Raw genomic sequence first — 17,270 nt, forward strand, 5'->3', positions numbered from 1 at the left:
TTGGTACTACGTATTATTTATTTTTTTGAGATGGAGTCTCACTCTGTTGCCCAGGCTGGAGTGTAGTGACGCCATTTTGGCTCACTGCAACCTCTGCCTCCCAGGTTCAAGCCACTCTCCTCCTTCAGTCTCCCGAGTAGCTGGGACTACAGGCGTGTGCCACTTTGCCCGGCTAATTTTTGCATTTTCAATAGAGACAAGGTTTCACCATGTTGGCCAGGCTGGTCTCGAACTCCTGACCTCAAAAGATCTGCCCACCTCGACCTCCCTCTGGCATTACAGGCGTGAGCCACTGCACCCAGCTTGGTATTGTGTTTTAATCCAGTGCTTCATAATAAGTACCTTGGAAAGTTTTAGATGTCCAGAGAAGCAATCTAAAGTAAACGTGTAAGACAAGGAGTTGCAGTTATTTGTAGGCACAAATATTTAAAATGCCAGATTGACAGTGAAATTGCAGTGGGGAAAATCGCAGAATGCATGGGCATGACCTGGAGATTGCTAGACAGAGGAACAAGGAGGAGAATAGGATGGCATGGCAACACAGAACGTTTTTTTGTTGTTGTTGTGTTTTGAAATGGAGTCTCACTCTTGTCACCCAGGCTGGAGTGCAGTGGCATGATCTTGGCTCATTACAGCCTCTTCCGGGTTCCAGGGGTTCTCCTGCCTCAGCCTCCCAAGTAACTGGGACTACAGGCATGTACCACTGTGCCCTGCTAATTTTTTTGGGTTTTTTTTAGTAGAGACGGGGTTTCACCATGTTGGCCAGGCTAGTCTCGAACTCCTGACCTCAGGTGATCTGCCTACTGCCTCAGCCTCCCAAAGTGCTGGGATTACAGGCGTGAGCCACCATGCTTGTCCTCACCGCCCTCAGAAAGAACATTTAAAGGAAGCTTCAAGGCCAGGCACAGTGGCTCATGCCTGTAATCCCAGCTCTTTGGGAGACTGAGGTGGGCAGGTCACTTGAGGTCAGGAGTTCAAGACCAGCCTGGCCAACATGGTAAAACCTCATCTTTACTAAAAGTACAAAAAAAAAAAAAATAGCTGGATGTGGTGGCGGGTGTCTGTAATCCCAACTACTTGGGACACTGAGGCTGGAGAATTGCTGGAACCCAGGAGATAGAAGTTGCAGTGAGTTGAGATTGCGCCACTGCACTCCATCCTGGGAGACAGAGCAAGACTCCGTCTCAAAAAATAAAAATAAAGGAAGCTTCAAGCAGGAGTGATGGTTTAAGAACCAAAAAGAGCTGAAACAATGCTGTGCTATTCCAACATCCCACTCCCTCCCTCTATTAATGCACAAAGCCTTCATCTAAGGATAGAGCTAGATTTGTGTTAAGGCAATCAGGTGTTGAGGGCCTACTATGTGCCAGACATCTGGCAGGCTCTGGAAAATGGTAAAAAGAAGATGGTGTAATCTTGGAGCTCATGGTCCAGTGGAGAATGTATTGAAAAGGTCAAGAATATAGGAGAATCTCTGATGGAGCCAGAGGCTCAGAGGACAGAGCAGAAAGATGGTTTTGTTTTCACTTGACTAGAAGATACGTGGAAATAGGTGGAAGGTGTAAGTTATTCTTTAATACTAGTGAAAATTTGTTCAGGAAATACTGGGTGTTTCATGATCCTTTATTTTTAATACATTCCTGTGGTTAAGAACATGGACTCTAGAACCAAATGTGTCTGAGTTGAATCCATCCCTGCCATTTACCAAGAATGTGATCTTGGGCAAGCTGTCTTTGCTTTTCTCATTTGTAAAATGGGAATAATAATAGTATCTACTTGTAAATGGTTGTGAGAACTACATAAGCTAGTATAAATAGAGTGCTTCTGACAGTGCCTGGCACACAGTGTGCATTCTTTTACATGTTTCTATTGTTGTTAATTTAAATAATCACTATTTCTAAAATTAGCATAGGAATTTCTTTAATAACTGTGCTAGGTTTTTATAATCAACATTTTTTATTTCTAGATTTAAAGTTACAAACTGAAAATGGTAAACTCTTGTTAAACTTCTTTCACTCTCACAGATTGGAAAGGAATTCCTAAGAAGCCTGAAAATGAAGTTGCTCAAAATGGAGGTGCTGAAACCTCACACACAGAACCAGTATCACCCATACCTAAACCGTTACCTGTGCCTGTCCCTCCTATTCCTGTTCCTGCACCTATAACAGTGCCCCCTCCACAGGTGAGGATATTGGGACATGACTTAAACTTGAAGTGCCTGAAAGGTCCCTTTGTAGATATATGTCTGAATTCAGAGTAAAAAACATGACTACATATATGTGCATATTAATTTTTCATGTTTTGTCAGATTTAAAGTTTATATTCTTTTCATAATTTTTGTTTTTGTTTTTGGAGACAGAGTCTCTCTCTGTTCCCCAAGCTGGAGTGTGGTGGCACGATCTCAGCTCACTGCAACCTTCGCCTCCCAGGTTCAAGCCGACCCTCTTGCCTCAGCCACCTGAGTAACTGAGATTACAGGCGTGTGCCACCACACCCGGCTAATTTTTGTATTTTTAGTAGAGGCGGGGCTTCACCATGCTGGCCAGGCTGGTATCAAACTCCTCACCTCAAGTGATATGCCTGCCTTGGCCTCCCAAAGTGCTGGGATTACAGGCGTGAGCCACAGTGCCTGGCCCATAAATGTTTATACAACCAAAGTAAATGTATATTGTCTTACATCTATCCATCCAGATTATTCAGTATCAAGTTTCATAGGTTCTGCCTACTTTTTTTCTGAGTCTTCATTCTTCAGGGACGTTATGTTCTGAAGAAACTTGGATATGTACCCAATAAGTTGCTGCTTTGGGGGAAAGGAATTTTCCTAATTTTCACCTTGGGTGCTATTATTATGAAATTTTCAAATGGATTGAAAACTTTATAATAAATTAAATGCCATTTTTAACATGAAGATATGTTCTTACTCTAAAATATTTGCTGTCTACTCAACCAACCTGTTACTTGAAAAGAATACTAGATTCTGGTAAAACTGGGTTTAATTCTCAACTCCATTGTTTATATTCAGCAGTATGGTATTTAGCATGTAACCTAACCTCGTAAGGTTCAGTTTCCTATTTGTAAATGTGCAAATTCCCTTTCCTGGCCTTGGCATTCCTCATATGTTAAGAGTTGTTTTGAGGGTTAAATGAGATAATATATGTTAAGTACTCAGTATGTTTTTTGTCACGTCGTAAGAGCTGAAAAATGAAAAACCCTTTGAAAATTATAAGAACTTGACCCATAGTTCTATGTGTGATCTACTAGATTTTTCTTGTCTTCCTTCCTCAGTTTCTCACATTAAATCTGAATCAGATAAATCTGAACTATCACAAAAATCTGAATTGTGTCTTCATTTTCTCAATGTGAGGGGAAAACTGTGTGCTTTGCTACATTCTTAGCTGTGATTTAAATGGACTCCCCTAGTTGGTAAACCCTTCAGTTGACCTTCTGGATATGCCCTTCCAGTGCAGGTTCTAAACAAAATTCAATGTGTGTCAGCACTCATTTACAGAAACCTGCCTACTCTGTTAAATAGCAGTCCCCAACCTTTCCGGCACTAGGGACTGGTTTCTTAGAAGGCAGTTTTTCCATGGACTGGGGTGGAGGATGGTTTCAGGATGAAGCTGCTCCACCTCAGATCATGAGGCATTAGATTCTCATAAGAAGTGCCCAAGCTAGATCCCTCACATGTACATTTCACGATAGGGTCCATGCTCCTATGACAATCTCATGCTACCACTGATCTGACAGGAGGCAGAGCTCAGGCGGTGGTACTTGCTTGCCCACTGCTGTGCGGCCCATTTCCTAACAGGCCATAGACTGATACCCTGGCTAGGGGTTGTTAAAATTTATCTTTAAAAAAAAAAAAAAAGCTAACATTTGTTGGGTATTTAAGTGCCAGGCACCAGCACTTAGTATGTATTAACTCATTTAATCTGCATAATTGTATGTGGTTGGCACTTTCCCATTTTAGAGAGTTTAAATAGCTTGCTCAAGGTCACACAGCTACTAAAGTGGGTGGGAGAAGCAGACAATTTGGCTCCAGGACCTGTGATCTTAGCCATTGTGTAAATTGCCAAGTAGCCTGTCTTAAAGCTGTATTGCTGAGAGTACCATGGAACATTTTAAAATGTATTACATGATGTCAGAACACTGATGAAATATAGTGTGAATTTGCTGTCATAAAGTAGAGAGCACGACTTTGATTTCTTTCTTTCTTTCTTTCTTTCTTTCTTTTTGAGATGGAGTCACGCTCTGTCGCCCAGGCTGGAGTGCAGTGGCTCAATCTCGGCTCACTGTAACCTCCACCTCCCGGGTTCAGGTGATTCTCCTGCCTCAGCCTTCGGAGTAGCTGGGATTACAGGCACTTGCCACCACACCCAGCTAGCTAATTCTTGTATTTTTAGTATAGACAGGGTTTCACCATGTTGGCCAGGCTGGTCTTGAACTCTTGACCTTAGGTGATCCACCTGCCTTGGATTCCCAAAGTGCTGGGATTACAGGTGTGAGCCATCGCTGTGGCCCACAGCTTTGATTTCGATCAGTTGGTACGAATAGAAGTTACCACCTGTAATTTAATGAATTTACTGGTCTAATAAGCACAAATTAAGAAACATCTATTTTTTTCACCAGTATGCTCTTTTACCTGTGCTTACTATATGGACAGGAGGGTGTCTGGATAGGTGGTTTATTCTTCTTTCTTTCTAGGTCCCACCACATCAACCAGGTCCACCTGTAGTTGGTGCTCTCCAGCCACCTGCTTTCACGCCACCTCTGGGAATTCCACCTCCAGGCTTCGGTCCTGGTGTTCCTCCTCCCCCTCCTCCTCCACCATTTTTGCGCCCAGGATTCAACCCAATGCATTTACCACCAGGTACACTAAATTGTCTGTGAACATACTTACTTTAGAGCCTGCGATGAAGTGATAACAGCATAAGTTGACATTATTTTTCTTATTCTAGGTTTTCTTCCTCCTGGACCCCCACCTCCTATAACTCCACCAGTATCCATTCCTCCTCCTCACACTCCACCAATAAGCATCCCAAACTGTAAGCATGTTTTTTTCTTTGTGTTTGCTTATCCTCTTGGAGCTGGGTGTAGGAGGGAGAGTGAACCGGTAATAGGGTCTATAGTATGGCAGAAGAATGTTGACCGGGAGATAATTAATTATTCAGCTTCACATGTTGATATAATTATATTCCTTAGCTACTATCGCTGGTATAAATGAAGACACTACAAAAGACTTATCTATTGGAAATCCCATTCCAACAGTGGTGTCTGGGGCTAGAGGAAACGCCGAGTCTGGTGACAGTGTGAAAATGTATGGCTCTGCTGTGCCACCTGCTGCACCCACGAATCTGCCCACCCCTCCTGTAACCCAGCCTGTTTCACTTCTTGGTAAGTTATTTTTTTTTATCATTAGTTTTCCTTGCCCCACCCCCCCCTCACCCCCCACCCACCCCAAGTTAGGTTTTTTAAAAAACAATGTTAATTTTGGTAAAATTATCTCCAAGACTGGCTTTTTTGGTTGTTTTTTTGTTTGTTTGTTTTTGAGGAAGATCTTCCTCTTAAATTCAAATATGTGTACTTGATCTTTACCAAGAGATACTCTCAAAGACAAAATCATGTTTGTCTGTCTTGAATAAAAGTTTGGATCTTCACATCCTTATTTGGTATAGAAAAATGATTAATCTCTGTGCAAAGGAATTGGTACAGAGTTCGTAATTAACTTAACCTTAGTCTCTTCCCAGCTTTTAAAGAGGTATTTCTTTAACAGCATAGGTTTTTCTCTGTCTGGACCAATTATTATCCATCTGAAACCCCAGGACTTGGGTAGCATTCTTTGTGGGCTAGCAAAGAATCGTTTTTGATACATTCCAATAAAATGGCTTTGTTTTCTGAGTAACAGTTGCACAGCCTGAGGTACCACTTTCCCACTCACTCAGTTTACTTGGCTGGAGTTTATCTGTTGTACTTTTTACCCACAACTTCAATACTGTGATCAAGGCCAATGTAACTTAGATCTTTTACACCTTTAAGAGGGCTTACTCTTGCCTGCTTAAGTTATGAATAAATATGTCACATGCTTGTTATAGTAGACCATCTTTTAAATGAACAAATTGTTACATTTGAAGTGGTATTGCCAAATATAATGAACACTTGAATCCCCTAATTGGAAGTTAATATCTTGAGAGTATTACAGTGTTCTAGTCCTGTGAGCCCATAGTATTTTTCAAAGGTAAATGCATATGCCTGTTTACTTTCATCATCTGAGTTGTTTCAGGAAAGAACCCATTGATTATTTCTGAGATGTAGGACTGTGAGACATTGGTTTGTAATGGAGGACTTTTACTTTTCACCTATGCTATTCGGTACTGTTGGAATTTTTTATTTTTTGCATGTATTACATTTATAATAAAAAATAATTTGCTTTTAAATGGTATACTGTATTCTGCCCTCCCCTAGCCTAAGGTTAGGCTGATAATAGCCTTGATTTTATTTCCCTTAGTACACGGATTGGGTAATGGTAAAAGAGGATTTGGGATTAAAATTTATCACAAGTGATATAGGAGTATAGTTACCATAATGATGGAAAATGATTTGTTTAATGAGGAAGTTGCTTAAGAGGTCTACCTTCCAATGGAAGTCATATCATACAAGGAGCATTGGACTAGGAACCAGGGAACATGTTTGCATCTGTTTTGTTATGCTTTTTTTTTTTTTTTTTCCATATTAACATGATTGCACAAGAATCACAGAATCTGGATAGTTTTCTATTCAGCCCCTTCTCTTCACATCCCACATGCCCACACACACACACACACACACCCGTGATTATGAATCCTAGTCTAAGGTCCATGGATGTTAGACTACCTGAAACTATTTACACAATTGCTGCATTTCTGTTTTTTACTGGGCTTAATACATTTATTGAATGAGTGAAAATATCTCTTGAACTCCAGAAGTTTAATAACCACTGCTTTCAAACAACCGTGAAGAGTAGTAAGTAGCTTGCCTGTGATTTAACATTTAGGTCTTGAAGACCCTGCCTGTTATTTCTTATCACTACTGAACATACAATTTAACCTCTGCGTCCAACATATGAAACCAAACACAGATGAGAAGTTGGTGAGCTTGGAAAAACATAGTAAGCTAGGCATGGCTAGAAAAGTAATTAAATTCTGAATCAGTCGTAGCGTTTATCATCACCTGACATACTGTTTGCGTGTCCATCTTCCTCCCACTAGATGGACCCATGAGAGGGGGAACATTTGTTACATGAGTGGGTGATTCTCAATGCAGGACTGTTCATATTTTACCTCTGATGATTATCTTCATTCTAAAACAAAATTTTTAAATTGAAGGCTATTCTAAATCCAGAAGGGTTTAGAATTTGACGTAAGAAAAGTGAAAACAGTTTGGTTAAAATAAGCACTTTGAACTAAAATGCAGCAGGTTAGTTCCAGTCATGAGAAAGAAGGCCTTCCATGTGCCTTCAGTCAGCAGTCTTGAAAAGAATATCACAGGAATTTTGACCTTATAGAGGAATGAGTTTTAAATGTGTATGCAAGCTTAGAAGGGTTCATCCAAGACTAACCAGTTTTATCATTTTGATAAAGGAATGTGGTAACCACACTGCAGTATTGCAGTACTAAAGGATCAGTAATTAGGTTGGGATAATCAAGTGATGGAATCCCAGAACTAAGATGCTTTGGTATTTCCTCTTGGTGTTCTAATGTTTTAAGATAATAAAAGGAATTGTTATGCTCCCCAGAAAACTGTGAGTCTAGAAGTTGATACTAAACTTCAGTTTTCTCATCTGTAAAGGGGGATAAAAATGACAGACACAATGGTGTCATGATTTAATGGGCTAACATATATAAAACACTTGCTTTGGGGCCTGCTGTAGGACAGGCACTTAGTGAATGGCAGGTGCTTATACAGGTAAGAAATGTCATAATGGTATTTATAACACCTAGAGAAGAATATCTTTTGCAATTCTAAAATTATATTACTTCAGCTGTGATTCGTTTTAAACTGTTGTATTGGCAGACAGAGGAAGCAAACTTTCTTTTTGAGACGAGTCTCACTCTGTCGCCAGGTTAGAGTGCAGTGGCGCAGTCTCATCTCACTGCAGCCTCCGCCTCCCGAGTTCAAGCGATTCTCATGCCTCAGCCTTCCAAGTAGCTGGGACTACAGGCGCGTGCCACCATGCCCAGCTAAGTTTTGTATTTTTAGTAGAGATGGGGTTTCACCATGTTGGCCAGGATGGTCTTGATCTCTTGACCTCGTGAGCGACTGCATCCAGCCTACTTTTTAGGAAAAAAAATTTCTCTTGACATGGTTGCCTCACATATTTTCAAGATAGATTAGATCATAAATTTACACATATTAAAGTTCCATCAGTTGGCTTAATGAGAAAACGTGTCAGTTTAGTGATAAATGGCACACCTACTAGATAGCTATAGTTTTTCCAGTGAGTGAGACTTAACTGAGTTCTTGGATCTAAATTTGTGAAATGTGGCAATATTTTTAAAGTAGTAGGTGCCACAGAGTTGTTCAGTGGGTCTCCAAAAATTCTGTAGTGAAGCCTGATTATACTGGAAAGAGGCAGTGGGTGCCTTAAGGATGGTTTGCTTGTATCATCAGACCTTAAGTGTGGGTGTTAGTTTGGGAGTAATTAGTTGAGTTGTACTACTGAATTGGGAGGGAATAAAACCAACTTTTAGAGATTTTGATTCTTTCAGTAATACTGATAATCTGAAAATATAAAATTACTTGATGCACAATAATTATTCATTATGACTTGATTTTAAAGAAATCTCACACACCAAAATAGCTACCATGGTGGGAGTTTCATAAAAGCTAAAGATAACATTCTACAGTTGTTGGTCACTTAGGAGAAAAGGAATATTAAACATGATAGCAATTCAGTTCATTCTCTTTACTGTATTAAGTGTTTGTGTTTACTTTTCAAAAACTTTTGTATAACATGTATCTCTAATATGTACAGCCTATTTTTATTAAAAAGTTCATTGTAAATGTAAAGTTTGGGTTACTTTGGTGTTCCAAACAATAAAAAAGAATACACAAAAAAATGTTTGTTTGTGTTACCTATCTCTACTGTGTTACCAGTATATCCAAAATCTCTTCTCAAGCAAAAACTGTTCTAGGTCGAACTCATTCCTTTTATGGGAAATTAAAGCCTCTTTCTTGACAAGTATATTTATTCATTAATTATCAATATGAAGAGATTACCGCCAGTTTTTGTCACACTACTGTAGCTGATGGTAAAATTTATAAATAAGAATTGGGTATTTGTAAGATCACTTCCTACTTGTAATTTTTGTTACCAAAGGTTTTAAAGCCAGAGTCACAAGTTGGTGGCCTGTGGCTGAATTACTAGGCAGTGGTGTGATGCACTGCAGTCCTGGCATGGCTTCAGTAGGCATTTGAGTTGGTGATTCCAGATTTGGACACCTCAGGAAATTGTGGGGACAGAATTGGTTTGTGAATTATATTTAAACAAGCATAAATGTTTTTATACTATCGTTATGATCCCTGAAACTGCCTAGAAGATGAGTAACTTTGCCAGCAATATCAATATCCAATATCAGTTGGAATTTGATTTGGTGATTTCACTTGTTTGGATTTTTTTTGCACAATTTCTGTCTAAAATTTTAGATTTTTTAATGGCTCATTTTTAGCAATACTTATTAGAATATTAAAGCACCAGTCTACTAGTAATGCACTAGTTAGCCACTGACATTAAAAGGAAGCCTGAAGAAAATTCTAGGAAGTAGAGTTTTTAAAGTACTAACATAATATGTAATTTTTTAAAAAACAATTTTTGTGTTTCAATTTTGTTTGAACTTTAATGTTTGGTTACCTTAAATTATAAGCTAGAGTGATATATCAGGTATTTGATTTGGTACCCAAAAAGCCTGTTTACTTATCCTGTAAAAGTGTTCTTTGAAAGCTTTAAAATATTTGAATTAGTACTCTAATTACTGTATTATGTTATTCCACTAGTGTTATATAGTAGAAATGGTTCTTAAATACAAATTACAGTACCTTCAACTTAGTATATAACGTTGTTCATTGGATACGTGGATAATGCAAAATAGTGATTAATCTACAACAAATATTTGGCATGGATATGAATTTACACGTGAACACACCATAGTTTCTCACAAGGCAAAGCACTTCAAATGAAACATGAAGAAGGTCTTGCAGAAAACCTTGAAATGTTTTAACACATTGTCTCCACTTCTCCTGGGCTGTCACTTCCTAGACTGCTCTAGAGTGCAAGTCTGAAGAATGTCTTAAATTTAAATCTTTCTGAGGGACATCTTGAGGAAGGTGGGAGCGGTAGTAACTCTGGGCTCTAGATTGATTTTGGTAGACAAAGTTAATTGCTGTAAAGAATTTCAGGTAAGATTTTTTTCTAGCTAATATTGAAAATAAAATTGCCTACAGATAATCTCATTCAGTGATAGAAAGTTAATTTTAGATTTCAAATGTTTTAACTCTGATAGTAAAATTTTAACTCATAGCTATCGTACTTTGTCAATTATAGTAACATACTTAGTAATTATTATTATACTAACTGAAATTCCAAAAAGCAAATCTGTAGGAAGTTGAACATACAGAGCCTACTGTACATTATTTTGAAGAAACCAAGCATTTAAAAAAGATAATCATTCTCCAATTTCACTTGTAATTCTGTTTTTCATGTATTAGATGTTATCAAAACATAATGTACCCTTATGCCAAAAATAGATTAGCCACTTCTCAGTATATCTGCACTATATATTATTGAAAACTCAAATTTCTCTTAAGAATCTCTTGCTAACATTCTAAGCATCATTTTTAAAATATAATCTTAATGTATAATATGATCTGAAAGATGCTTTTTCTCATTCTTTGAAAATTAGCTCCTTACTCTTCCATTTTCCCCAGCTCTCAGAACATAGTGCCTTCCATAAGAATAGCTTAGGAGTGTTTGCAGAATAAATAGGCCTAAATATTATTGGTGAATCTAGGCAAAGGAAATAACATGTTGGTTGTACTGTGATTTCAGTTTTCTGCAGGTCTGAAATGAAAAAAGGAAAATACTTGATGGTTTAAAAAATACCTAGGGATATATGCTTAGGGATCTTCAGGCATTGATGAAAGAGATAAGAGTGGTTGATACATCTTTTTCTTCATGTGGGAAAATTTCATTTTGAGTTCATGCAAAATGCTACAGTGACACTCATTCTGTAGAGATCAAATCAAAACAGTGGAACTGCAACAAGGGACAGAAAAGGAGATTGAAAGAATACTGCATCCTTTCTCAAAGTTCAAGTCCTCCTAGATTTATGCTGGAAAGATTCTTACCACCCTGGGAAAAGACCTGGACCTTGTAGCCTCTATTCTTAATCCCCTGAGAGGTATCTTCTCCTTGATGAGTTCGGTCATCACCTCTGCAAACACCATTCGTATGTTCAATAAATATGTAGTCAATAACCATTGTGTGCCAGGCACCCTTCTAGGTACTGGAAATACCAGAATGAACAAAACCTGTCTTTCTGGAGTTTATATTTTCGCAGACCTGGGCTAATAATTTAACATGGAGATGTTTCTGTGAAGAGAGTGAAACAGGACAGTTAGGCAATTTCAGGGTGTAACACGGATGTGTACAATTTTAAATATGATTGCTAGGGAAGGCATCTGAACCAGTAATGAAGAGAATACCCTCATGTAAATACAGAGGAAAGGAATGTAGAGTGAGGACCAAAGGAAAGGGCCTGAATTGAGATGGAGTATGGATTGTCGAAGGACCACAGTGGGAAGGGAAAGCAAAGGGAAGAAAGTGGCAGGAGATGAGCTTAGAAAAGGTTGTTGAGCACTAGGCCGTGAGTCTTTTACCCACGCCATGATCTGATTTACCGTTTTTAAAGTATTACTGTGGCTGTTAGAGAAACAGACTCTAGAAGATGGTAAGAGTGGAAAGGAGACCCATTCTGACGCTGTTGCAGCAGATGAGATGGGAGCTAGCCCACGTTGGGCTGGTGCAGCGGAGGTGATAAGTGGTTAGAGTCTGAATATATTTTGAAGATAGAGCCTTCAGAATTGCCATATTATTTAAATACAAATGTGAAAGAGAGTCAAGAATGACTCAAGTTTTTTATGTGAGCAACTGGTAGATGTAATTGCCATTCCTGTGATGCGCAAATCTGTAGGAGTGGGTTTGAGGGGAGCCTATCAAATTAAAATGTTGGATATTCTAACTTTGATACCCAGGTACAGAGGTCAGGTGAACTACTGGTAACATCTAATAGAGATGTAAATTCTGGCATCTTTAGCAGATAAAGATAATAATTAAAGCCACAGGAGCCTGTAAGATTACCTAAGGAGAGAATGTAAATAGAGAAGTGGTGAGAGGTCTGAGGACAAGAATTCTTCAGCATTTGGCAGCTAAGAATATGATACTGAGAGCTAAGACATAGTTCCACGTGCCAGAAACTCTTCAGCAGTTTGTATCTATTAATCATTTCAGCCTTGCAGCCCTCAGGGTTATCTTCATTTTATAGATGGGGAAACTGAAACACTTGGAGATGAAATAACCTTACGAGGGTCATGTAGCTACAAGTAGCAATGTTAGAATTTGAGGTAGTCTCACTCCAACAGGAGCCTGAGCTTTTGATCACTATCTATACTGTATTCTGCAGCAAAGGATACTGAGAAGATACAGCCCGTGGGCTAGGATACAAATGTAGAGGGAGATAATCTGGAAGCCAAGTATAGTTTGTAGGCAGGAAAGAGGGAGAGAGAGGTGAATTATCAGATGACACTGATGGATGAAGAAAGAGTGCTGCAACTTGGCGGCTGGCTTTAGCAAAATGAAGGCTCCTGGTGACCTTGAGAAAAGTGCTTTCATTGGATTGATGAGTTCAAAAGCTCAGTTATATAGGGTCGTCAGAGAATGGGAGATGAAGGATACAATTAGGATTTTGAACATCTCAGGAGATTTGCTATAGAGGAGAACAACAAAATGGGGTGATATCTGAAAGGAGATGCAGGGTGAGGGAGTTTCTAATTTTTGTTCTTGTTTCTGAAAGATGGACAAAAACTACGGCATACTTACCATTGGGAAGCCCAGTAGAGGGGAACATGTTGGTGCAAGCAAGAAGGGCTGTGTGCTAGATTGTGATGTAGGTGAGAGGGGATAGATCCAGGATACGAACAGTGGGTGTAACCGTTGGAGCACAGACAGTCACAGACAGTAGGACTAATGTGAATTCAGGTGCAAGTAAATTGGTAGATTTGGTGGTATGTGGGTGGATGAAAAAGTCTTTTTCTAAAGACCTTTTTTAAAAAATGATAAGCCAACTAGGGTAACTAAAATATGGCATATTCATGTAATGGAATATTAGTAATAAAAAATGAAGGACTTAAACATGCAACATGGATGAACCTTGAGAAGATACACCAAGCAAAAGCCAGTCACACAGGACCACATATTTTATGATTCCATTTATACAAAATGTTAATAGGCAAACCCACAGAGATAGAAAACATTATGTGGTTGCTTGGGGCTAGGACAGATGAGGGGAAAGCTGGGAAACAGATGGCCTACGGTTGCAGGATTTCCTTTTAGGGTAATAAAAATGTTCTAAAGTTGATTGTGATAGTTGCCCAATTCTGTGAATACACTAAAACCATTGAATTGTACATTTATGTGGGTAAATTACAGGCTGTGTGAATTTTACCTTACTAAAATTACCAAACAAAACAACTAAGAGTAGACAGGATTAAGGAGAAACTTGAACATGTGTCCTCATCCAGGACATGAGAATGTGGATTGACTAGTAAAATGTTAGATTACTGGCCAGAATGAAGGGTGCCCTTCGGTTATAGTTAGGAAAATTTGAAATGAGAGCGGTCAGCATTACTTCACGTCCAGGTGGAGATTAGGCAGAAAAGTTGCATTTAAAACCAGTGTTGGGGATTTTCCAGGCAGATATGGTGAGGGAGAGCCATGGACTCCAAAGCAGGTAAGGAGGAAGATAAAAACATGAAGGGCCTTGGCGGGGGTGGGGGCATGAGCCTGGTGGGATTGAAGATTGTTTGGGGAAAGGAGATATGGAGAGAATAATCTGGAAAGAGGAGAAGCGGGTAAAGAGTAGGGTACTTGAAATTGGGAATTTGGAAGTAATGAAATTACTTGATTAGTGATCAAACATCTAGAGCTCCTAGAGGTGGTGGCTCTGGTAGAATGGAAGATAGGGTTGTTAACCAAAACAGGTAGAGGAACTGACTCGTTCCTCTTTCTGTGAAGATCTCACTGAAATTTTGCGTCCTCTGCAACTGATGCAGTTGGTCACTCCCACAGTATTTAAATCAGACGTTATACATTTTATGTTTTGTATCTGTCTCCCTGACTGCATACACTCTGTGGTCCTTGACAGAAAGCCACCCTATTCATTTATATGCCTTTTGTATCCCTTATGCACATTTTCCTGAGATTTCAGGGTCCACATTGGACTCCAGCTATGAAATCAACCTTCCTTTCTCCCACCTCCCCTATAGCCCTTTAATGTACTTGTTCTTTATTTCACACCATTTCAGGCATCTTTGCTGTAGATGGCAATGGTGTCTCCCCACCCCCTTTTAAAATTGTAAAACAACTTTTTTGGATCATCATAGGAAATATTTATAGATTCTTGGTTATTTTTAGTTAAATTCCAGTGTGTTTTCTATACTTCTCAAATTTGAATTCAGGCACTTAGAGCTGACACTCGTTTGGTCTGCCCTAACGCCTTGCTGTATTAAAAAAATTGTTTCCCAGGTCTGAGCCCTTTTTTGTTTCACCTGTATTCCAGGGGAGTTAACACCATCACTCTTCTGATCTTGCGTTGACAGCTGCATCCGCTCAGTTAAGGCAGAGAGCTGTGTTCCTTCATCGCTTTCACCCCATCCTTCCTGTCCACTAAATGTCTTCTGTGTCCTCCATCTCTAGCACCTCTCTTTCACTTCAGTCTCTTGTCATTATCGCTGTCACTGCTGGATTCTCCGAAATGGCATTCCCCTCTTGGCTATCCTGTACACTACTTGCCAGAAGCATCTATCAAAAACCATCATAGAATCATTTATCCCTGCTAAAAATTCCTTGGTTTTCTGCACCACTAGAGGTCGAAATCCAGGTTCCTCTATGGCACATAGGGCCTCTGAATTGCCCTGACTTACCTCTTTTAAACCTCGTCTGTATTTTCTCCTTTCTTCTTAGTTTTCATCAAAAGTCATTTTGTTGTGGTTCTCTGAACCACACACACCACTGCTTTACCTTGCTATGCCTTTTCAAAAGCTGCTAGTAATGTCTTGATAGTAATGTCCTTCTTTAACTCACTAGCCTTGTCTCTTTTCCTTTGAGATCCAATTCAGACACCCCCAATGACTGCCACTCAGATGCACACACCAGCTTTATGAGTCCCACCTCTATACCACCATGCTAGCTTGTGCCATCTCCTACAGAAATTGAAATTTATCCGTTTCTACCAAAGTTTGTCCCTTTTTTGAAGAAAAGGACTATTAAATGACTTAATAGATAATTCAGATATTTAATACATAATGTGAATGAATTGGGTTTTTAAACATTTATAACTTTAGAAAACTTGTCGGTGATACCGCACATCGTATTTCCAGATGAAATGAATAATTGCTTTGAATGCCCTTTTCACCTAGGTGACTCACAATATACTCCGATGGTTTATGCCTAATGCCAGCTTTCCTAATAAGGAGTTCCTAGCTAGCATGCTTTCCAAAGTCTTCTGCCACCTAATGTGTTTTTAATATACCTAATTATAAAAGCATTACATGTCCACTGCAAAAGGGAAAAAAAGGAACTACAGATAAAAAAAAATGTTTTTTGTGGTCTGAAGGCCATCTGGGGCTATGGGCATATTCTATCAGAAATCTGTCAATTTAGTTGGCTCTCAAAGGTTTAAAAGGAAACCCAGCTGGCCACATCTTTTTAGCTTTATTTACGAAGAAGGGAAGGGATTTGAGTGTATAATGTTTTAAGCAGATCCCACACAAATATCCACATATATCAAATAGGCAATTCTTTATAAAAATTGTGCTTTTATATGAGGTTTATGATTACTGTAAATTTTAACCCTGTTAATTTATACCCTCAAATGAATGCTGTAAAGTACCTAAGAGATGAGGTCCTTCAGACTGGGGTTTGTATTTTATCATCAGGGCCCATTTTCTCTCTGTAAGTTGAGATGGCTTTGCATCCTTTGGCCACTGTCAGATACTTGAGGACGCCAAGTCATGGGGCAATGACGAGTAGGACCTTCCCATTGCCCTTCAGGAATCACTCTCCTTTTGAAGACTCATCTCAACTAAATTCTCTTGTTATAATAAGATGCTTTGAAACTGTTTCTTCCGTTTTTCTGGTGTTATTTTAAAATTTGGCACAGCCACTTGAACCTATAGATAGGCACCAGAATGTGCTACGCTGACCTCTGTAACAGTAAACTTTGGTCATTTTAGTCCTGGAAAACACATCTTTCCTAATAAAAGGTGATGGGAAAGTAAAGTTCTGTTTGTTTCAGGTGTTTCTGTATAATGATCCCTCTATTAAAAGACTGTGCCTGGGCATATACATTTTATGTTTTGGACTAAATTCCACAGGTGTTGGAACTACACTATTCCTTTACAAAGTGAAAGCAAGGACGTATGCTGCTCTTACCCCAGGGTATGGTATATACTCAGTAAATATTTCCCAGATGATGTGAAGAATGTTTTATTTCTATCTGAGATAAGGTGTAGCTGGTGTCCTGTACATGTTCATTGTCTGGGATTTTCCCAAAGAGTCTAAAGAGCCTGTGAAGAGTCATCACCGCATCCATTTCACAGTTTCTGGCGTTTTTGCTGTGGTAGTCAGCATTTCCCAACTTTAGACCTGACGTGAAAGCTCAATGTATTTATCCAGTTACTAAAGTACTTGAGTTTATGGCAGGTGTTGAAGAAGCAGGAGGAGTTGATTAAGATTTTAATTATCAGAAATGGAAAATGTGTTTATTTTTTGCAAAATCAAATGTTTAGTATTAGGATTTATTACTTTTCTAAATAGATATGCAGAATAATCTCACAGCTACAGGAGCCAAACACTGAACTCACTCTTAAGTGTTTTATCCTATTTGATCTCAACAAGTGGCAGGTATTATTACTATGCCCATTTTATAAGCCAGAATGCTGAGGCACATGTCCGAGATTAT

General features: G+C 39.0%; 1 protein-coding gene across 13 annotated transcripts in view; it reads left to right on the forward strand.

Moving 5' to 3' along the window:
* The window catches only part of SCAF4 (SR-related CTD associated factor 4), a 61,292-nt gene that overhangs the window by 41,214 nt on the left and 2,808 nt on the right, over positions 1-17,270 (forward strand). For 7 of the 13 annotated variants that reach the window (XM_015133037.3, XM_077995853.1, XM_077995852.1 and 4 more), the window contains 4 exons: positions 2,025-2,182; positions 4,705-4,870; positions 4,959-5,045; positions 5,269-5,394. In XM_015133037.3, the coding sequence (XP_014988523.3) occupies positions 2,025-2,182; positions 4,705-4,870; positions 4,959-5,045; positions 5,269-5,394 (537 nt within the window). Of the gene's footprint in view, positions 1-2,024; positions 2,183-4,704; positions 4,871-4,958; positions 5,046-5,202; positions 5,395-17,270 lie in introns of all 13 variants that reach the window. The other 6 variants (XM_015133035.3, XM_015133036.3, XM_077995850.1 and 3 more) reach the window with 1 other exon arrangement.

The sequence above is a fragment of the Macaca mulatta genome, chromosome 3 (genome assembly GCF_049350105.2).
Source record: "Macaca mulatta isolate MMU2019108-1 chromosome 3, T2T-MMU8v2.0, whole genome shotgun sequence".
NCBI lineage: Eukaryota > Metazoa > Chordata > Mammalia > Primates > Cercopithecidae > Macaca > Macaca mulatta.